The sequence below is a fragment of the Daktulosphaira vitifoliae genome, unplaced genomic scaffold (genome assembly GCF_025091365.1).
Source record: "Daktulosphaira vitifoliae isolate Bord-2020 unplaced genomic scaffold, ASM2509136v1 Scaffold_3, whole genome shotgun sequence".
NCBI lineage: Eukaryota > Metazoa > Arthropoda > Insecta > Hemiptera > Phylloxeridae > Daktulosphaira > Daktulosphaira vitifoliae.
The window spans coordinates 41961045-41984677 of NW_026099574.1; the positions used below are offsets into that span (position 1 = coordinate 41961045).

The following is a 23633-nucleotide window of genomic DNA, read 5'->3' on the forward strand; positions in this document are numbered from 1 at the left end:
AAAAAAAAAAAAAAAACAATTTTAGCTTCGCATCGAAGATAAAATTGTGATTTTTTTGAAAAATATTAAATATATTTTTTTAATTTCAAATAAAATACATTATTTTAATAAAGAATTGATTTTTGTAAATTATATGTATACTAATAAAGCATATTTTGGTGATATCCCCTTCCATTTACAATTTCTGGACACTCTACAGATAAAAATTACATTTGTTTTATAAACAAGTGTCGTACGTCGGTAAATACTTTTAAATTGTAAAACGTTGGATAATGTATTTTCCATTTTATAAATCATCAAATTGAATGCAAAAATCACAAAGCTGAAAATTTTTACGCAAATTATTAAAAAAAGTATAAAAATCGTAGATAAAATGTGGCATAATTCACATACTTGAAAAGTTCATATTGCTGTTAAATATGGAATATGCACCCAAATGCAAATTTGTTATTACTTCTTTTTGTACCTTAAGATTAGTAGTATAATATGGTTATATTGTAAAAATCGTAAATTCACGAAATTTTTATAAAAAAGGTATATAACTCCTTTTAGGGGAATAACCTTTTCAAATTATTAAAAAAGATTTTTTTCGGATAAAAAAATATCCATTAAAAAATAGTAGTTTTGGCCGGCTTTATACATATTTCAGACCATTTTGTGCAGTGACGTAATGCCAAAGTAAGAAAATCTATATCACTATTGAAGTTATGAATACTGCTCTCAATGGAACGACGTGATCTCTTGGTCTCGTCAATAAGCTGATGAACATCATTAGATAAATTAATTATATTAAACATTTCCTCAATGCTTGTAAAATATGTAGCCCTAAACTCCTTTAATTTTTCCAATGTTTGGTGAGCAAATTTTTATAAAACCTAGTATGAATAGATTATTAACAATTTATTACAGTTTAATTCTAAATAACAGATATCACAATCTTTAATTATTCATGTTTTAGCCACAATGAGCGCTGTTTTCCATAGGATATGTTGTTTTATTTGATATAATAAACAGGAAATATGTTGATTCACGCCTTTACACTACTATTATAGATAAGCGTTTTAAGACTACGGTATTAGTATAACCACTATTCTTACTACCAGTAGAAAATCATTGCTTACTGTAATAAAAGTCATTTGATAGTTAATACTGAATAAATAATATTTTTTCATTAATCAGTGCAGTTTGTGTATAATTTATAAAGAGAAATTAAGCTTATTAACTTATTAAAAAATAAAAAATGGCTCCCGTCGATTCTAGTAAGTACTACAGTACGTAATATGACAATAATACCTAAGCAATACCTTAGCTTTTCCCTTGTCTCTGCATGTCGCAAAAATGTGTTGAATTTTAGGTTGTTGATGTACGAGTAAGTTTTTCACTAGTCCTAAACCTATTCCTCGATTTGCGCCTGTTATAAGTATTGAACACATACTAAGTTATTTTAATATAAATTTAAACTGATAATTTGTGCTGGTCTAACAATTTGTGTTTAATAAACTACAAATTAAACATACGGGTAGTATTGTTCAAAAACCACACTTTTGAAACCACATAAAATGAAGTTATATTTTTATAATCTTATGAAATGATAATGTTTTGTTTAATAGAACTCAATGGTGGTAAACTGAATGGATTTTCCGAATTACGTAATCATAGTTATAAATGATAACATTATCATGAAAAGTGCTTTCATATCATTCGATTATACCGCTAATCACTAGAAAATGATATATATACTATTAATTCTGAAAAGCTATCTCCCTAGTTTATATTAGTTATATAATTATTATGTATATAAGTACTATTTTACGTAACTAAATATATTTTTAGATGTAATTTATTTTTGAGTCCAATTTTTCCGTTAAAATCTAACATATGTTTTCATTGTTATAATAATTTAAAATATAGCTAGTTTGAAATAATGCGTTTTAATATTTTGTCCCCTATTAACATTTTGCAAAAAAAATTTATAAATTTTAGTAAGGATTCTTTTAAAAGAACTACAAGTTCATGTAAGCCTGATTGACCAGCCTTGTATTTTAATTTCTAATAAAAATTTTGTATTATATATAATTGTAGGTGGACAGTATGATTTTGATCTCTTAGTATTGGGTGGCGGTTCAGGTGGTTTGGCCTGTGCTAAAGAAGCAACCAATTTTGGAAAAAAAGTTGTAGTTCTTGATTTTGTTCTTCCATCGCAACGAGGAACTACTTGGGGAATTGGTGGAACCTGTGTTAATGTTGGATGTATTCCTAAGAAACTTATGCACCAAGCTGCTCTTCTAGGAGAATCTATTCATGTAAGTAATTATTGAAAAAAATATAGCTTTAATAATTTTTTTTTTTATTAAAATGAAATAATATGTCGAGGGAGACATAAATGATGTGTGAAATAGATTTGCTAGTTGTGTAAAGAATATTGCAAAGGAGATTGTTGGTGAGAGTAGGAGTAAAATGCCAGGAAAGCTTTGTATGTTATTTATAGATTTAGAGAAAGCGTATGATTGAGTACAAAAAGAGGTTTTAAAGTGGGCATTAATGAGAAAAAGAGTCCCGAAAAGGTACATTAATATAATAGAAGATATGTATGATGGCACTTGTACCTGGGTAAAAAACGTAGGAGGAGTATCAGAAGGTTTTCGGGTAAGAGTAGGAGTGCACCAAGGTTCTGCTATACTTATTCTCTATAGCGATGGATGAAATTCCTAGAGAAATACAAGGAGAGGTGCCATTGTGCATGTTGTTGCTGACAATATAGTGTTAATAGGAGAAAATAGGGAGGAAATTAATCAAAGGCTAAAGGTGTGGAGATCAGCTCTTGAAGAAAAGGGTTTAAGAATAAGTAGAAGTAAAACAGAGTTTATAGAGTACGAGTTTGATAAAGGAGAATACAAGGTAGGTGAAATAAGGAGACCAATGACAATAGGCGAGAACGAGATTGAAGAGGTTGAAAGTATTAGAATCAATTGTGCAAAAAAGTGTGGGTATTGACGAGGATGTAAGACACAGGTTTTAATGCGGGTTGGTGAAGTGGAGAGAAGCGTCCATTGTGTTATGAGATAAAAGAATTTCAATGAAGCTAAAAGGTAAATTCTATAAGACTGTAGTGAGACCAGCTATGATGTATGGTTCAGAGTGTTGGGCTGTTGACAAGAGAATAGACCAGAGAATGAGTGCAGCAGAGATAAGAATGCATAAACAGATGAGTGGAGTTACTAAAGAAAATAGGTTATCAATTATGAATAAGATGAGAAAAAGTAGACTTAGATGATTTGGTCATGTTATGAGGAGAGAGGAATCGGAAGCGGTAAGAACAGTTTTAGAAATGAATGTTGAAGGAAGAAGTAGAGGAAGACCAAAAAAGAGATTGAGGGATGTTATTGAATGCGATATGAAGACAGCTGATGTGAGCGTAGATGATGTGGGTGATCGTGTCAAGTAAAAGTTTTGGATAAGAGTGCCCAACCCCAAGTAGTTAGGATTAAGACGAGGAAAAAGAAGAATAAAATTAAATCATATATAAAAATAATTCTTCATTTTTAATAATCTAAGTAATGTAAGCTGTTATAAAGACTTGAAGTATATTGTTATTGAGGAGAAAAGTTACTTTCATTTTTTTTATGTTAATCTCTTTGTGTAAATTTAACTTATTCCATTCATTTTCAGTTGTAAAAATTTTTTTTAGACCTTAATTTAAAAATTTAATGCTAGTAATTTTTACCCATTAGTCCTCAAGATTAAAAAAAACTAATTTTATGTTTTCACTGAATTTTTTTGCTAAGTTTATACTCGCATAACAATTTATTAAGTAAAAATCAATTGAAATACCTTTTGAGTTTTTTTACAATAAAATGTTGCATATTCACAACATTAAGATTAACTATTTATATTATTTTTTGTGACATTGTTCAAAATTGTTTTAAAGTAATTTCATTTAATAATATAATTAAGAAAAAAAAACTTAATAGATGTTTCGTTTACACAACATTGGGGATTATTGGGTTAAAAAATAATGGTTTTTTGAAAACTGTCATCTTTTTTAGTGAGCAGTATGTTATAACACATTAGCAACATAGTAAATTCAATCACTTAAATATATGTAATTCTACTATTTATTAACTTTTAGGAAGCTCAAAGTTATGGTTGGGAAATACAAGGTCCAATTTCCTTTAATTGGAGTTCATTAGTTGAAGCTGTACAAAATCATATAAAATCAGTCAATTGGGTTACACGTGTACAATTAAGGGACAAGTAAATAAATTTCTACTATAAGTTGATCTTTAACTTTAATGATTCTTTTAAATAAATACAGCTGCTTCTTTATTTCTAATAGAGGGCAGTGTTGTGTTAAGAAGGGGATATAAGCATTTGAAGATTTTTATTATTGTTATACTTTTAAAACACAATTTTAAATTTGAGGTTATAATAATAAATAATAAAAATGTTTATTTTTTCAATTTAATTATTGTATGTTTAAAATGAAAAAAATTATTTTAATATCTCTTGTCCTATTTTATTCTATGTATGGAATCAAATAGAGATTGCCATAAAGTTTCTGGAAAATTGATAATTTTATAAATAATTATCTAAGCCAAATTCTAGTAATGTAAGTGTAGCTTTATACAAAACAATTTACTCGATTAATACTTAAGATAGGCTTTTAAAATTTTAATTATTTATTAAGCCCTAGTCGCTTAGAGTACTATAAAATAAATCACCCCTTAATGTTAAATGTTTTCAAAATGGAAGCATTTGTAATATTTTCACTTTTTTTACTAACTCACTGACTTGTTATCAAAATTATAAGACATTTCCAGTATTGGTAAAAACATGAAATTTGACACAAAGGTAGGTCTTTCAATTATGTTTTTGTGTGAATTTTTTGTACTAGCAACAGTTTCATATACCTACTGTTAGTAATATAATTCTTGATTTACTTGTAGTTGTTACATATATCAATACATATTTTTATTTTTCAAAAGTAAATACCAATTTTAATAAATTTAAACTTCTATTTACTTTTAGCTTTGATGCAAAGCTGAGAAGGTATTGGTTTTACTATGATATTTTTTTTTTCTCTGTTACCACTTTTTCTCAGCTCTCACCCAACGGATTTCTTTCAATAATACATCAAAAGATCAGAAATTGTATGTAGTCGAAGACATTATCCTCAAAAAATGAAAAAAACTACTCTCGTTTCCCGTGAATGGGGGAAACCTCCAAAAAAATTACAAATTTTAAAATGGCTAAATTTCGAAATTTTTTCAATTTTTTTTACCTAAAACTGCCATAACTTTCTCAAAAATGAACAAATCAATATAATTTTTTTTATATAGATGCTTGATGTCTTTACCTATCATTTGGTATATTTTTTCTTTATTAAAATTCTTTATTTAAAGTCTGACACTTTTATATATATCTTAAATTAAAGCTAATGTAATATACTTTATTATGGTAAAAAAAAATTTCAGACTTTATTTTATCTTTATGGTGAAAACAGACATCAAAGTTAATAAAAAAAATACGATTTCTGTAAAAAAATTCTTTTTTATATTTTTAACTTTATAATGCTATAACTTTTTTAAAAATGACCAAAACAATATAATTTTTTTTTTATAGATGCTTGATGTCATTACCTATTATTTAGTATATTCTTTTTATAAATTTAACCCTTTACCTGCCCATAGGGAGATTTAAAATGACACTTTTTTAAAAAAACTTTTTTTACAAAAAATTAACTTTTCAACTTAACTTTTGAAAGTGTTCCGGAAAGTCCGACACTTTGATATATATCTTAAATTATTGATAATGTATTTATTAAGACAAAAAAAATTGTACTTTATTTTGTCTTCACGGTGAAAATGGCTACCAAATGCTATTTTTGTATGAAAATATTCGATTTTATTTGTTACATTTTTAACTTTATAATGCTATAACTTATTGAAAAGTGTATGGATCAACACAATTTTTTTATGAGAAATAATATTTTTTAATAATCCCTTTTCTTATTCGACATACTTTATCTTAATCAGGATATTAATAAGGAAATAGCAGATCATGTAGCTTTTGGAATAATCCACCAATTTTTTTAAATTAAATACTATCTAAAGATTTGCATTGAGGGGTTTTTTTTATATTGATTTTAATCACTGTCAGATATCATTATACTTGATCCAACTATGTCACGTTACCACTATGCCGCAACCCCCCTGTGCTGGGGTTTTTTTTTTAAAATTAAAAATGATTTAAGTATGCAAAATTGGAAATATACAGTTATTTTATAATTGAAAAATAAATACAATATAATATTTGTGTACCCTATATAGTGTAGCTACTACACTATATACTACTTTGAGTACTTTAAGTTTTGTTGTGAAGTTGTTGTTTGACCTATGTACCATTGTATATCAATTATTAAGAGTAAAATTAAAATTATCTACATGCACTTGGGAGATTATCATGCATTAATGATAAGAAAATTGATATTTGAGTACAAAACATTGGCCTTATAATGTCACATAAACAAAAATTCTATAGAATTCACGTTTAAACCGTGAGATCAACTAGTTTTGTATATCAGAATTTCTTCATTTGCTCCATATTACACCAAATTTTATACAATTTCTTAATGATTTAAATTGTTAAATAAAATTGCTGGAATTCTCACTTTTCCCTATTTTAAAATATTTTTGCTCATGAAATTATATTCTATTGCTAAGATTTTACACAAAATATTACTATTTAAGTTTAAATATTATGTAATAAATAAGTAAAATGATGTGCTCTTCTTCCTAGGAAAATCGAATATGTAAATGGCCATGGAGTGTTTGAAGATAATCATACAGTCTTAGCTAAAATGAAAGGTGGAAAAGAAAAACGACTAACAGCAAAAGATATTGTTATTGCTGTTGGGGGTAGACCTAAATATCCTAATTTTCCTGGTTGCAAAGAATATTGTATTACAAGTGATGATATTTTTTCTTTAAATAGTCCACCTGGTGATACTTTAGTAATTGGCGCTGGTTGTAAGTAATAATTTAATTAATAGATAAATTAATTAATAATTCAGAAAATCGAATGTTATTCTTTAGATATAGGATTAGAATGTGCTGGATTTTTAAGAGGATTAGGTTATCAAGCTACTGTTATGGTTAGATCTATGATCCTTAGAGGTTTTGATAGAGATATGGTAAATTTAATTCAAAGTGAAATGGAAGATAAAGGTGTCAAATTTTTAATTGGAAAAATTCCTACTAGTGTGAAAAAACAACCAAATGGAAAATTGCTAGTTGAATGGAATGGAGTTGAAGTAATTTATAAAATATAATATTTTAAGTATTAACTTAACTGTGTATATAGTTGCTTGAATTGTGAGATTTTGTACTAAACTTCTTATGTTTATTGTGGAAAAATTGTATTTTAGCTTCGATGCGAAGCTGAGAAGGTATTAATTTTACTATGATGTGTTTTTTTTTTTTTTTTTTTTNCACTGTCAGATTAAATCTATACTGGACCCAACTATGCAACATCCCCACTATGCCGCGACCCCACTGTGCTGGGTTTTTTTTTTTTATGTCTGTTGCCACTTTTTCTCAGCTCTCACTGGACCGATTTCTTTTAAAAATACGTCAAAAGATCACAAATTGTATCTAGTTGGAGACATTACCCTTAAAAATTGAAAAAATTTCCCTCGTTTCCCAAAAATGGGGGAAATATCCAAAAAAATTAAAAATTTAAAAATCTGTAAATTTTATCATTTTTTTCACTTTTTTTTCTTAAAACTTCCATAACTTTTTGAAAAATCAACAAATCAACATAATTTTTTTTTATACTAAAACCTTAGATATTTCCTTTTCATTTGATATCATTTTTTTGAAAATCTATCACTTAACCTGCTCATTGGGTGGGATTTCAAATAGCAACTTTTTTACAAAAACTAACTTTTTCAACTTAATTTTTGAAAATGTTCCGGAAATACTGCGTCCTTTAAACATATATCAAATTAAAGCTTATTTTATGTACTATAAAATGAAAAAAAAAAATTTGTCCCGACACCCTATCTACTATTTGCAAATTGCTGCCGAAATTTAAAAAAAAATGTAATATTTGCGATAAAAATCACCTTCTATAAGGATGTTTTTTGTACTTAAAACTTCAATAACTTTTTCAAAAATCAATAAATCTACATAATTTTTTTTTATACTGAAACCTTAGGTAATTTCCTTTCGTTTGATATCATTTTTTTTGAAAATCTAACACTAATTCTGCTCACAAGGGGGATTTAAAATAGCAACTTTTTTTACAAAAACTAACTTTTTCAACTTAACTTTTGAAAGTGTTCCGGAAATACTGCGTCCTTTAAACATATATCAAATTAAAACTTATGTCATGTACTATAAAATTTAGAAAAAAAATTTATCCTGACGACCTATCTTCTATGCGCAAATGGCTACCGTATTCAAAAATATGCTATTTTTCTATTAAAATTCTAGGTTTTGTATTTTATTTTATTTTAAAATATCTTATTAGGAGAATATATTGACTTTCATGAATATTATATAATTTAATTGACATAGAATAAAGGTCATAAGACATAAGAAATTAAACTTATTAAATTTTTTTTACTTTTTTATTTTCATACTAAATTTAATAATTATAATTAGTATTTATTCATATATTATATTTTAAAATCAAAGAACTACTAATTAGGATATAATCAAAGAAATAAGAGTGGATGTTGCTTTTGGAATAATCCACCAATTTCTCTAAATGAAACACTATCTACAGATTTGCATCGAAGCGTTTCTTATGATAGTGATTTTAATCACTGTCAAATATCATTTATACTTGTCCCATCTATGCCTTGTCTACACTGTGCCTCGACCCCACTGTGCTACCGTTTTTTTTTTTTTTTTTATAATCTATGATGTTATATAAAACATAATTAAACACTATAAAATGATTATTTTATTTTATGAATGTAATTACTTTTTTTAGATAGTTATTAAAGGCCTTTTATCATCTAATTTATTATACAGAATACTTCTTAAGTTTAAATGATAATATTTTGAAATTTTTATCAGCTATTGATTTTATATTTAGAACAACCAAGCTGAATTTGATACTGTTCTTGTTGCTACTGGACGTAAACCGTTATCTGAAGAACTAAATCCATCTTTAGCAGGACTTCAAACACATCCAGAATCAGGAAAATTTGTGGTTAATTTTGAACAAACAAATGTACCAAACATTTATGCTGTTGGTGATGTGATTCATGTAAAAAAATTATATTGAGATTTAAAAATTATTTAAATGTAGTTAATATGCCACTAGAAAATTGATATGTACCCACATCTATAATCAGTTGTTTATAGATGTTTAATTAAATTAATAATTTGTCATGTGTATTCACAGCATTACAAATAGAACTTGCATGTTAGCTTACATTATATGTAAATTAGTTTTTTTTTAAAGAATTACTTTTAATTCAAGTTTTATTATATAGGGCAAACCCGAGTTAACACCAGTAGCAATTCAAGCTGGAAAATTATTGGCAGCTCGTCTTTATAATGGTAGCAAAGAACAAATGGATTATGATAATATTGCTACAACAATATTTTCACCACTTGAATATGGTTGTGTTGGACTTACTGAAGAGGAAGCTATTGCAAGATATACTGAACCTAAAATTGAAGTAAGTCAATTTTCAAGGGAAAATAGTAATTAACTTTTAATAAATAACTTAATTATTATAAATTGATAATACTAAGCTTATTATATTAAGAAAGGAGGTAGTTTATTTATATGTTAATAAATTATATTATTATTTCATAAGATTTTTAAAAATAAATTAAAATTGTTGAAATGTATATTCTAACAGACGATTTTGATAACATTTTCAAGGTTATATATTGATGTTTTTTTCTTGTTCTAAAAACCATCATTTGTCAATATAGCTTATTTTATATTTTGTTAATTTATTTAATTATATTAGGTTTTAGGCCCAGAAATTTTTTTTTAATGTTTGGAAGTCAAAAATGGAAATACTCCATTTACTGTTAATGCTTTTATCAGCAAGGTTGATACCATTTTTCTGATTGTTCAATGTATTGGTGATTTACATCTTGAATATGTAAGAGGTCCTAGAACAAAAGACATATGGAAGAATCGTTTGTTAATAACTTTTCAGAAGAAAAATATGTTAAATATTTTGTTTTTTTTTTTTTTTTGAGAAAAATGTTAACATTAAAGTATAATAATAAGCCAATAGAAAAATATTTAGTTCAAATTGTTCGATGATCAAACACCTTTCAATGATCTTTATTGTAATGTGAAAGCTGTTGGATCTAAAATTGAAAAGGTTATGGTTGCTTGCGTACTATTATTAACATTACCTAAGTGTTTAACATTATGGTTACTGCTATTGCAAATGTGAAAGATAAAATTACTCTTTATTTTGTTAAGCAATGTTTATTAGATAAAGACACCAAATGGTAAACTGAAACTATTCATGAAAATTTTAATGAAGTTAAGCCTTATGCTTTTAAAGTTTTTAATTTCAAATGCTACTACTGTGATAAGTTAAGACATAAAAAAACAATTCTGCAGGAAACTATAGTAACTGTATCTTCATATATTTAGCATAGAAAACTAAGGCATTTAGAAGTTTAAAATATGTGCAATTTCTTGTAGATAGTCTGAAACTAAGTAAGATTATTTTACCAAAGATTTGTGAAGATTGCATTGAAGGAAAGCAAATTTGAATGTTATATTCAATATTATAATATCAAAAGCTAAAAAAGTATTAGAATTAATTCATATAGATGTGTATTACACCTCCTAATTTTACTACTATATATTTATTAAAAAACAAAATGAAGTTGTTAAATATTTTGAAAAATATTATTAAAAATTATTAAACTGTGATCTAGTAGAAGAATATTTAAACTAAATGTGATAATGGAAAAGAATACATTTCCAAGAACCTGAAAAATTTTTTAAGTCAAAAGGAATTACAATTGAAAACACTGTAGCTTACGCCTCAGAATTAAATGGAACAACTGAAAGAATGAACCATTTTTAAGTTTAAAGCCAGCCAAATGTATTATTTTTACAAGCAATATGGACAAAATATTGTGATGTGCAGCATAGCAAACAGATCACTTGCGAAAGCACTTAGTCAAACTCCTGCTAAACTACGTGTCAATAAAGCTCATTTTATATTTTAATTTATTTATTTAATTATATCAAAAATGAAATATTAGTCCTATGAACTAACATTCCTAAGTATATATATTTCAGAAAACATTTTTTCAAAAGAGGATTCTATAACTATTTAGTAGTTCATAAGTATAAAATAAAATTTAGCTTTCAAAGTGATAATTTTATCTTCTAGCTTACCCTACCTATTAGCAAGAATTAACATATTAAAGATTTTTAATTTATAGTGAAGTGTACTAGGATTGGAATTCTTTTCTTTTAAAAATATATGTTTAAAACTTTTTTATGATACAATAGATTATTTAATGTATTACTATAATACTATATTTAGGATAATTTCTAAATATAGTATTATATTTTGTTTACTTATCGTTTTTTATTATTAATCAGGTCTATCATGCTTATTATAAGCCTACAGAATTTTTTATACCACAGAAAAATGTTAAACATTGTTATTTAAAAGTTATTACATTAGTAGAAGCACCTCAAAAAGTATTAGGAATGCATTTCATAGGACCACAAGCTGGTGAAGTTATTCAAGGTTATGCTGCAGCAATAAAGTAAAAATCAATAAAAAAGAAAGTGATTTGTTTTATTATTAAATCTATTATATTTTTACAGAGCTGGCTTAACTTTTGAACATTTAAAAGATACAGTTGGAATACATCCAACAATATCAGAAGAATTCACTAGAGTAGCCATAACTAAACGTTCAGGAGAAGATCCAACACCACAAAGTTGTTGTAGTTAAATATTAGTCTATATGATTATTTACTTCAAATTTATATTTTTTACTCTTATTTTATTTTATTGGTAAAGGTGAATCATTAACATATTTATGTTATACACAATTAAAAATATATTTTATAACCAAGTCTTATTTTATTTTACTGTCAATACTATTTTTCAAAAAGTTAAATATTTTAATAGTTATTTTGAAAAAGTTCAAGTTGAATTGTTTTTAATTTTAAGTTATTTCGTTATACAAATTAATAAATTGCTCTGAGGGGTTCGAACATATTTTCATAAAATAGTTTTAATAGTTAATAACTTATTATAAATTAAAAAATTATTACATACAGTAATATTTATCATCTTTAAAATAACCTTTTTTATCTTAGTATCTTGAAGTTTATTAAATGTTTTTGGTCATTTAATAATAAATAATTTTACTTAATTAATTGGTGGAAATAAAATTTTTTTGCACTAAACCATTTTAGGTAAAAAGGAAATAATAATAAATACAATTGTTTTTAAAAAAATTAATACATAAAACACATTTAATTATAAACCATTTGAGCCATAACAAAAAAAAAAAAAAAAAAAAACAATTAATGAATTTTCTTATAGGAAATGTAAATTCTTTATATTTAAATTAAAAAGATGAAACGACTGTTTATTTAGAAGTAGATTTTTTCCCTTTAATCCATTCATCAATTTGTTTTTTTAATTCAACATTTGATTTGACCATATCCATTGTTAAAGGAGATCGAGTAAACGGGTCAGTCTGTTCATTCAAAAAATGTCTAAAATTAAAAATAATTTGATTTTTGTATTAGCATAAAAAATAACTTTGAACAAATGTTACTATATCCAAATGTTAACTTACCTTAGTATTGTGGACCTATCTACATTTACTTTGCTTGATGGTAAAGTAACAGGGTCGGTCATAATAGTAGACATTATAGGATCTAAAAAGTTTTCAGGTATTTCAGAGAGTAATAACTCGTCATCATTGCTCTGTTGAATAGCATGTTTAGATACTTTTGATGCAATATTTGCCATACCAGGAATAAGGGATGATCCACCAATCCTAACTATAAGTATTTATTCATATTTTATTGTTTACTATAAATGTGTAAAAAAATTTAACCAAAATAACAGTAAAAAATAAGATTATACAAACCTAATACATCTTCAGCTTGTTTAAATAAGTTTGAATTATAAGAACGACCATCTTTTGAAATAGCCAAACAAAATGCCTCTCCATAGTCACTTTCTCCCAAATGTAAATATATTGTACAAATATTCAAAACTATTTCAGCAGGTTCAAATTTATATTCTTTCATATCTTTTACCTACACACAAGTATTTAAATCTTCATTTTTTTATTTGTAATCATTTTTCATTAATAATCTATTTTTGTGAACAAAATGTTCCTGGACAAAACGTTATGAATATATATAAAAAAGAGTTTAAAAGGGATGTAAAAATGTAGTTTTGTAGTTTTTTAAAATGTTAAAATTAAGTTTTTCTGCATACCTTATAGAAAAAATTTTAAAATTAAAAATTACTAAACAATACTATACAATTATTCATGGAAAAGTATGGTCACTTTATTTTAAAAAAAATTTCCATTTTTACTTCTAATTTAAAAATTACCTTGTTAAAATTAAAATTAAAATGCGATATCTTAATTATGGACTAAATTATAATTAAATCTAAAAGGGAACACTTATTAACCATCATTAGAGGAAAAGGGACCGAGTTCTCCCTCAATTAAAAGCCTTAGCAATGTACTACTAAAAGTATATTGAATTTCATCTTCTTTTTGTATGACAATTTTTCAAGAACTTAGATGATATAATTAATTTTTAATCTAAATAATCATTTAATTTTAAATTTTATTTGAAAATTATTTTTATATGTTTCCATAGGCGCAAATAGGAGGGAAATTCTTTGGCTACTTAATACCCCCAAGCAGATTTCATCAATCATTAAAAATTTTATAAGAAAAAATTGAGTGATTATTTACATATTTACGTAAATACCACTATGTTTTATGAAATCCTATTTTGTAATAATACGAATGTATAGTATAGATCGTGTATTGAAATTAGTGCACAATGTATATTTTACTATAAATGTTATAATATTTTTTCATTTTCAACTATTACAGTTCAAACCACTAGAACATCTTGTATATATATATATATAGGTGGAATAGTCAATTGACTATTAATAAACTCCTAAATTTATAAATAATACAATTAACATTTCATTGTAATTTTTTTTATCATTAATATTATACCATAATTTTTTTAAAAATGAATTGAAACAATTTTTTTTTAAATATCTTAGATATTTTCCTATCATTTGGTTTTAATAATAAAATAACATTTTTTTTTCCATTTTATACTTTTTAAAATAGCCAGTTTTTAACACTTTTCTTACAAAAATAATCAATAGGTTGATAAAATTTTTTGGATAAATAATAATTGAATTACAAGCATTTTAATACAGAGAGGGCATGTAGTGTAGGCGTATACAGCTCGCACTAGTGTGCATTCATAATACACTCCACACATGTTACGTAAGTACTCTACGTTCAAAAATCTTATAATTCAATAATTATTCAGGTAATCATTTTTATTGACATATTAATTATTTTTGTAAAAAAAATGCTAAGAACTAGCCATTTTGTAATTTTGGAAAATAAAAATTTAAAAAAACTTATTATTAAAAACAAATAATAAAAAATATAATTTAAACATAATCCAAGAGTGTATCATAAATTTAAAAAATAATTACAACAAGAAATGTTAATTATACCAAAAATTATAAGAAACATCAGTTAGGACCGTTTCACATTATAGATATTTATAATATATCAGTTAAAATACTTTAAAATTTTTCTTTTTCGGACCCACTAAATGACACAAAAAATAATTTAACATTGCTGCTATTCTTTCAACCATTGTTGAGTGACAAAATATAGATTTTATTTCTGATGTCAGGTATTTAAAAGTATTAATAGTCTCTCTTCCAAGTATATTGTCAAACCTAAAAGTAATTATTTTTTAATATTAAATACAAAATAAAATAATTATAAAAAATAAAATGTTTCAAAAAACCTGGCTATCATGCCAATATGTTGAAAATGTGCCATGTTTTGGTTTCTTTCTCTTTGAGATAAGTTATTCCATTCTCCAGCATCACTAAAATATCAACCATTCAATAAGACACAAGATTAAGTGCGGGTGGGTGAAGTGGAGAGAAGTGTCCACTGTGTAATTCTATAAGACTGTAGTGAGACCAGCTATGATGTATGGTTCAGAGTGTTGGGCGGTTGACAAGAGAATAGACCAGAGAATGAGTGCAGCAGAGATGAGAATGCATAAACAGATGAGTGGAGTCACTAAAGAAAATAGGATAAGGAACGAGCATATAAGAGGAAGTATAGGCATAGAATCAATTGTGAATAAGATGAGAGAAAGTAGACTTAGATGATTTGATCATGTTATTAGGAGAGAGGAATCGGATGCGTTAAGAACAGTTTTAGAAATGAATGTTGAAGGAAGAACAAAAGATAGATGGAGGGATTTTATTAAATGCAATATGATGGTTAATATGTGTATAGATGATGAGGGAGATTGTATCAAATGAAAGTTTAAAATAAGGGTAACCAACCCCAAGTAATCGGGATAAGAAAACGAATAAGAAGATATAATACATATATACACTTTTGTTATAATTTGTAAGCAATTAATGCACTATAATTAATTTATTGTAATATGTACTTTTAAATTAGTATAGCTATGAAAGATATTTACATTAAATAATTTCTCAAGAAAGATAGCCTCCGACTATAATTTTTTTCTTTTAATTTTATGTCTTACTAACACCTGTGATGCAACATTTGATTTTTGCTTACAAAATACAAATTTAGTGAAATTTACCAAAATTCTTTATAAAATATTTTACAAATCTAAATTCATTATTAGAGCTAATGAAACTTATCTCTATATGTTTATGATAAGACAAAATTGATTAAGATGGTTTGGATATGTTATAAAAAGGTAGGAATCAGAAGCTGTGAGGACAGTTATGGAAAGCAGACTTAGATAAAAATACACTTACAGAGCAGTTTGCAATTGTTTCAACTGAGCCATATTTGTCAATGCTTCATCTAACAAAAAAACTGCATCATTCATTAACAAATTAATAAATCTCAAGAATAATGGTGGTGTTGTAGCTTCCATATTGCTTTCTGCACTAGTTGCTAGTTCTCTTTAAATAATATTAATTAGTAAAATCATTGAAAGACTGGGAAACTAAGAAAATTCTCAGTGGATCATTTCTCATATTTGAGTATAGACAATTATTCATCTATTTTAGGATTTGATTAATGATTTTATCCATTATTATTTATTATTTCATATATTAGTATTGGAATTAACTTTAATAGTAAATTATTTATAATGCTATTATAATATAGTGAGAATTTACAAATAATTTAAGATATTCATACATTTTTACTTACTTAAAAACTTCTCTATGTTCATCTAATTTCCACAAATAATCCATTACAATGTACATTGGTCTACGATAATTAAATTTCTGTTCAAATTCAACACTTTGTCCAGTCATTTCAATACCAACAAATACATCCAATAATGCATGCACAATCTGTTGTTTTATATTTAAAACATTTGATAGATAATTGCTAAATTTTATTAAAAATAAATTTCAAAAATTTTATAAATTAATACAAACTTGTTTACGGTGAGGATGATTTAAAAACAGCATTTGTCTATAATATGATCCAATTGAATTTGTAGTTGTAATATCTTCATCAGGATGAGGTAACAAACAGTCTAAACATTCGGCTAAACGAGCTCTTAAATGTGGATTTCTTACACGATCATTGGACATCATAAATACTAAAATAGCATTTAAAAGTTCACTCACTAATTCAAAACCAGGTTCTTCTAATGAACGTGAATGAAAACGTCGGACTAACATTAAATACCTCCATATATTATCAAGTACAAACTCAGGTATACATCTGAAATACATTTTAAAATTTTAAATATTTATTTATAATTACTCTATAATAATAACTCGTGATTTTCAGTTCAGTCAAAAATCGAATAGTTTTTAACATCATTGGTCATTAATTATTTAAAAAGATGATTACAGTAAAATTTTTAAAATATATACTTTAAAGTTGGAGAAGTAACACTGGCCATAGGAAACTTGAGAATATTAAATTTATCTGGACAATAAGACTGCAAAGTATCTAAATTGAAATCTTTGTCAATATCACACACAACTTGAACAAGCCAAACACAAGTTGCTTTTTGAAATTGACTAAGTAGATGTAAAGTTGATGGTTCTAAAAGAGCAGCTTTCATAGATAAATACCTGAAAGTTATGAATAATTTTAATTAAAACTTAAATTAATAAAGGCAATCTTCATATACTTTGTCATTTCAGCTTCCATTCGATCATTTATGAGTTTCATAACTTCTGAGGTAGCAGACCCAGACTGTTGGGTGTCCATAAATGTTTGTTGCATTCTTGCAAGATCTTGATTGATATTTGTCATTTTTTCTTGTATTTGAGCAAATCCTATTTCTAAAGATTTTTGTGTCATGAAAAAACATTCAGTTATAAAATTATATTGACCTTTAGAAACAGGTCTTTTGTCATCTGGGTTTTCTGAATTAGTAGGTAACAACATAGTACTTTCATCGAGTTTTCTTAAATGAACTCCTCGTAATTTAGATTCTTCAATATTTTGTACCTTAAAAATATTAAGTAATTAAAAAAAAATTCATAAAATTAGTCACTAATACTACTTTAGCTGCACAGTAAGTAGGATCAATTTTTAATAATTTCATATTATTGGTATTGGATATGAATGGTTGACATAATTTTAAAAGAACAGCACTCAAATTTATAGCAAAACCATCAGAAATAAATTCTAGCATTGATGTTTCAATATTCCACAATTTGCAACGCCCAGAATTTTTTTCCAAGCAACTCCCCAACCACAGTAGTGTTTTATGTTTAACTTCAGGTCCAGATTTCAAAAGATGTAAAAAAATAAGATGTAATTGTTGATGCAATGTATCCATACCATTCCAAATATTGTTTTCTAGTGGTCCAGACAACTACATAAGACAAAAAGATAAAAATTTAAAATCTAACAAACAAAATATAAAAAAATACTTTAAATAAAATTTTTTACTTCGATTCGAAGCTAAGAAGGTATTAATTTTACTAAGATGAGTTTTTTTTTAATTTTTTTTGTCTGTTACCACTTTTTTCAGCTCTCACCGAACCGATTTTTTTTAACGATACGTCAAAAGATCACAAATCGTATTTATTCGAAGACTTTACCCCCAAAAATTAAAAAAATTCGCTCGTTCCCCATAAATGGGAGAAATCTCCAAAAAAATTACAAATTTAAAAATTGCTAATTTTTGACATTTTTTCAACTTTTTTTACTTAAAACTGTCATAACTTTTTTAAAAATGACCAAAACAATATAATTTTTTTTTATAAATTCATGAAGTATTTACCTATCATTTTGTATATTTTTATTATAAATCTAACCCTTCATCTGCCCACAAAGGAAGATTCAAACCTTTTCAAAAAAAAAATTAACTTTTTTAACTTAACTTTTGAGAGTGTTCTGGAAAGTCTGATACTTTTATATATATTTTGTAAATTAAAGCTCATGTAATATACTATATTATGTAAAAAAAAAAATGTTGGACTTTATTTTGTCTTTATAGTGAAAAAGACTACCCTACCGTATGCTGTTTTTGTATTAAAATTCTCGATTTTATATTTTACATTTTAACTTTATAAGGCTATAACTTATTGAAAAGTGTATGGATCAATTCAATTTTTTTAAGAGATTAAATATTTATATCCCTCTTTTATTAGACATACTTTTTTTTTTTAAATAACACCACTTCCCTTTATATATTATAAATATATATATTCATATATTACACTTATAAATCATAAAACTTATAATCAGGATATAAATAAGGAAATAGGAGATCATGTAGCTTTTGAAATAATCCACCAATATTTTAAAATTAAACACTATCTACAGATTTGCATTGAAGCGTTTTTTATGATAGTGATTTTAATTACTTTATTTTTAAAGTAAAAATGGTACCAACTTTATATTTCCATTACTTTTTGAAAAAGGAATGGATTAATACAATTTTTTTAAGAGAAATATTATTTATATACCTCTTTCACTTGACATTCTTCTTTTTTTAAATCGGACCATTTCCCTATATACAGCGGGGGTTCAAACCTTAAAAATGCATATAGAAAGTAGAACTTTTTCAACTCAACTTTTAAAAAAATGTTCTGGAAATACTGACATATATATATATATATATATAATATTAGTAAATATATATATTTACATTAAATTAAAGCTTATGTAATATACTTTAATATGAAAAGAACATTTTTTAACTCATTTGATTTTTATCTCATTTAGATTCAATAACTTAAATGAACATCAAGGATCCTATCACTGTAGGCTACCTACGTTTGAAAAAAATGTTTACTCATATTAAAGTTTATTTACTATGTAATTTTTTCTATGATTCTCATTTATTTTCTCATATTTCACTTGACCAACTTTTTTAACTATTATCTAATTAAAGTTATTACCCTAAAAAATTGAAAAATTTTCCACTTTATCAATTAAAATGTTACTTAGACCACATTCTCCCTATAGATAAATAAAATCATTAATTTTAAATGTTTTTTAAAGTATTTATTGTCAAATTAGGTTTGTTATGATAATAGGCTTCAACTACAAAATTAAATAATTGTAATATATTATTTTTTTAACTTTATTTGTGTGTTACTAACAGTATAATATTCCAAATTTTTAGTAACATGTTTAGTAACAAAAAAAAAAAGTGATTTTCAGTTTCATCTGAATTTAACAAAAATTTTTTACAATTATAATCAAATTTTATATTACGCTCAATTGAGTAGATATTTTTAAACATTTCGATTGATTTTTTTAGTTAAAGCAAATCCTTAAAATTAATTAAGTTCTGAATATTTCAATTATAGTATATTTTTAGACATGGGGGCGTGGTGTGGCGCAGTGGTCACACTAGTTGTTGACAAAACTCTAGTGTTAAGCCATGCCTACCGCCATAGGTGAACGGATGGGTGACAGCGCGCGTGCTTCTATGGTGCCGAAAAAACACCATGTTCTTAGTGCAGAAGGCAAAGGGAAACCACTGCACTTAAAATTTTCCCAAGATATACCAATGGTATTAACCAACCTAACAGTTGTAAAAAAAAAATATATATTTTTAAACACTAAAAGTTATATAGAAATGATTATTGTGATTTCTATTTAAGTGATCTATTACAATAAAAATGCAAAAAATATTGAGCTATTCTGATAAATTTGTAGCAAATAGTAATTATACAAATTCCTTACTGCATATTAATCTTAAAAATACTATTTTTTTAATTTTCATACAATTTTTTTTGTAATAATGTAAACTTAAAACTTGAAATTGAGCTAAAAGTTATGGTAACAAATTCAATTTTTTTTTTTATAAACTTTCAAAAAATTAACTTTAAAAGACAAAAAAAAAAAAGGTTAAAAATGATATTTTTAACATATTAAAAATCAAAGTTATCCATTTATTCATAATTAACAACAAATTATTATCTAAAAAGTTCTGTGTTAAGCTCTTCAATTTTTATACACGTTTGCCATAAAAATAATAACTACTTATATCTTTTTAATAATTTTATGGTTAATTTTAATAATAAAAGTGTAGATTTTATAAAATATAAAGTATACATTTATATTAAATTGAAATTAAAAATCTTTTTTCATATTTAATTTTTTTGCAGATTTTTGCCTTTTCAGTGCATACTAAAGATCTAAAAACAATATTTTTAAATGCTTATTATAGCGTTTAAAGTAATACTTAGTTAATTAGTACTGCATTCTACTCAATTGCAAATTGTGATATTAGCCCAAACTAAAGTGTATTAATATGTCAAGATAAGAATTCAATGCCTATTTGTAATGTTTATCAATATATAAATTGTAAGTTTAGTTACTTATTATTAATTAATAAAAAAAGTTAATTTTCAAAAATTTACAAATACTTACTTCTTCCATTGGCTTCAGAAAAAATTCAAATTGGCCTCCTGGTGATCTTGGTAACCCAGATATAGCAAAAAGAGCTCCTAGGAGAGTATCTGTATAATAATAACCAGTAGCTTCAATAGGCACATGACAATAATCAATCAACACCTTTAATTGTATTTAAATGTTTATACATTACTTAAAAACATAGCATAAAATTTATTTTTAGTTAAAATTTTCAATAGCTCGCTTTCAAACAATAAAAATAATTGAAAAAGTAAGATTTTTTTCCACTGAAACTAAATAATAATATGTATGAATTACAAAGAGTACTAAATTATTTTTTTTATAAAATAAGGGTAATTTATAATAAGATTTATCAACAAGAATCTACTGTAAAAAAAATAAAATTTTAGTAGATTGATATTTAAACAATGATTTTTTTATATTAACTATATAACACATGTATAATTTTTTTTTTTTCAATAAAAATTTTTTTTGTGAGGATTACAAGATCATTGGGAGCGGATGTTATCTAAAATATTACGTAACAATTTATTGTTACATTATATTAGTTAGCTATTATGAAAAAATTCAAGAGAAGGTATCTTTGTAAGATATCTTAGGTGCTTCAAGTCCTAGGGATTGTTTTGAGCATCTAAGAAAAAAAATAGCTCACATGACGAAAATGTTTAACATTATAGGATTAAAATTCTTTTTATAAAATATTAAAATTGTGTCTTGGTGGCGTAGGCGCAACCTATGGCGACTCTTTTGTTATAGCCCCTTTAAAAATGATGAAAATTAAAAAAAAGAAGTATTTTTATATAGAAATATGAGGTATGGCGAAATTTAATTACACCAACAATAAAATTTGCTCAAATTGAGTCTATGAAAAATTAGTCTGATGAAAGTAAATCTGTCAGCAAACATTTTTCTCAAAAGTTCTCAACATTTTAAAATACTTGATGAGCAGCAAACATTTTTTTACCAGTAATTTTTTTTAAGTTATGTAATTGAATGCTTAATTTTAAAAAAATGTTGGTAAATCGGAGCACAAAAGTAATTTTTTAAGAAAACAGTCAAAATTATTGTATATATGTATTTTTTTTTTCAAAACCTATTCTAAGATGATAACTGTTTTTTATTATAGATATGACTTTGTAGGACATTAAAAAAGATTATTATTCTTTAAAAAATATTTCATATCTAACATAATCTATATAAATATACATTACAACAATTTGAACTCCATTAAAGCAATAACCTTACTTTAGCTAGTAGGACATCTGACGAAATAACTTGTATAAAAGCTAATTCACAATTTGGTAAAAATATAATTGTAGCTTCTTTAATTTTTTCTTTTATTATATCTAAAACTGGTTGATAAATAATTTTTAACTGAGTTTCTTGATCATCTTCATCCATTATAATTAGTTTATTTATAGAAGTCAAAAACTTCATAAAATCTTCCATAGTAGCTTTATTATTTTTAAAAATATCCAAAATCTATATTAAATATTGAACAATTGTAAATTAAATATATATATATATATAGAGAGAGAGAGTAATTCTCTCAAAATTATACAAACCTGTAAACTAATATTTTGAGAGTCGTATAGATCTGGTTGTTTTAGAGCCGTGGATACATTTGTATACAAAAATCCTCTTATGATTTCATATACATTATCATTAATTGATGGATAACAATTTTGTTGTTGCATTAAATTTAATTCCAAAAAACATTCAAATAAATAAATAATGCATTTTTTCTGAATAGTATGTTCATTAATTGATACACTCTGTTTATATTTCATTAAATATGAATCTGGTTTAGGTAAAAGTATTCTTTCAAAAATAGCTTGTTCTAACATTTCAATATCAGTCTGGTTTCCATCATAATATTTCAATATTTCAGTTATATCAGGTAAATAAACAATAGATGCGTTATACTCTTTGTCAAAATTTGGTTTTAATGTGAAATGAAAAATTTTCTCTACGAATTTATTGAATGTTTCATCAATGCAGTTATCCGCGTATTTTATTTCGGGATTAGACGTACTATCATCAGGACATAATTGAGTTTGATCATTAATCTTTTTTTTAAAAATAGAAAACTCGTTGCCTTCAGACATTTTAGAACAATAAAACAATATATTTATAAAATTAATCAATTGGTTTTTAATATCATTTGAAAAAAAAAACGAAAAAATACATTCAACACTAATCAGATCATAATTAATTCAAGATTAAACTTAAATAACACTGTAAAATTGAATGGTTTAACACAGTGTCTATCAATTGCTGTTATCGAGGTGGATTTATAAATATTTTATTTAATATCATAAATAATAAAGAAGGCACAGTTAGATAATATCTTATCTATTCTGTTTGTTTGATCAGTAGATAACATTAAAAAATTTTTTTATAAATTTGAAACATCTTTGTGATTATTCCTATAATAAAAAATTTATTAAGAGTATTGAGACATTATTAATGTAATGTTTTAATAGTTAAT

General features: G+C 25.1%; 3 protein-coding genes across 5 annotated transcripts in view; 1 reads left to right on the forward strand and 2 right to left on the reverse strand.

Moving 5' to 3' along the window:
- Positions 1 to 1639, reverse strand: part of LOC126903042 (C-factor) — a 10106-nt gene extending 8467 nt beyond the window's left edge. The window contains exon 1 of the mRNA XM_050680956.1: positions 1305 to 1639. Coding sequence (XP_050536913.1) covers positions 1305 to 1433 — 129 coding nt within the window. The 5' untranslated portion in view covers positions 1434 to 1639. The remainder of the gene's footprint in view (positions 1 to 1304) is intronic.
- On the forward strand, positions 1085 to 12093 carry LOC126903041 (thioredoxin reductase 1, mitochondrial). 2 transcript variants are annotated; one of them, XM_050680954.1, is made up of 9 exons: positions 1085 to 1259; positions 2083 to 2303; positions 4130 to 4254; positions 6799 to 7028; positions 7095 to 7312; positions 9106 to 9279; positions 9509 to 9697; positions 11614 to 11783; positions 11845 to 12093. In XM_050680954.1, exons 1-9 carry the CDS (start codon positions 1241 to 1243, stop codon positions 11972 to 11974), a joined length of 1476 nt encoding a protein of 491 aa, XP_050536911.1. In that variant the 5' UTR covers positions 1085 to 1240; the 3' UTR covers positions 11975 to 12093. The 2 variants fall into 2 exon arrangements, with proteins under 2 accessions (XP_050536911.1, XP_050536910.1); XM_050680953.1 differs by lacking the exon at positions 1085 to 1259 and adding an exon at positions 1853 to 2015.
- A 377-nt stretch (positions 12094 to 12470) lies between these two features.
- Positions 12471 to 23410, reverse strand: LOC126903039 (ubiquitin conjugation factor E4 A). Of its 2 annotated transcripts, XM_050680952.1 has the most exons (15): positions 22708 to 23410; positions 22388 to 22624; positions 21140 to 21283; positions 17808 to 18122; positions 17635 to 17752; positions 17430 to 17583; positions 17167 to 17370; positions 16720 to 17011; positions 16487 to 16632; positions 16084 to 16233; positions 15078 to 15161; positions 14847 to 15006; positions 13130 to 13301; positions 12833 to 13040; positions 12471 to 12749 (listed from the first exon to the last, which is right to left on the reverse strand). In XM_050680952.1, exons 1-15 carry the CDS (start codon positions 23248 to 23250, stop codon positions 12620 to 12622), a joined length of 3057 nt encoding a protein of 1018 aa, XP_050536909.1. In that variant the 5' UTR covers positions 23251 to 23410; the 3' UTR covers positions 12471 to 12619. The 2 variants fall into 2 exon arrangements, with proteins under 2 accessions (XP_050536909.1, XP_050536908.1); XM_050680951.1 differs by having other exon boundaries at positions 17430 to 17752; positions 22708 to 23409.
- Between the last annotated feature and the right edge of the window lie 223 nt (positions 23411 to 23633).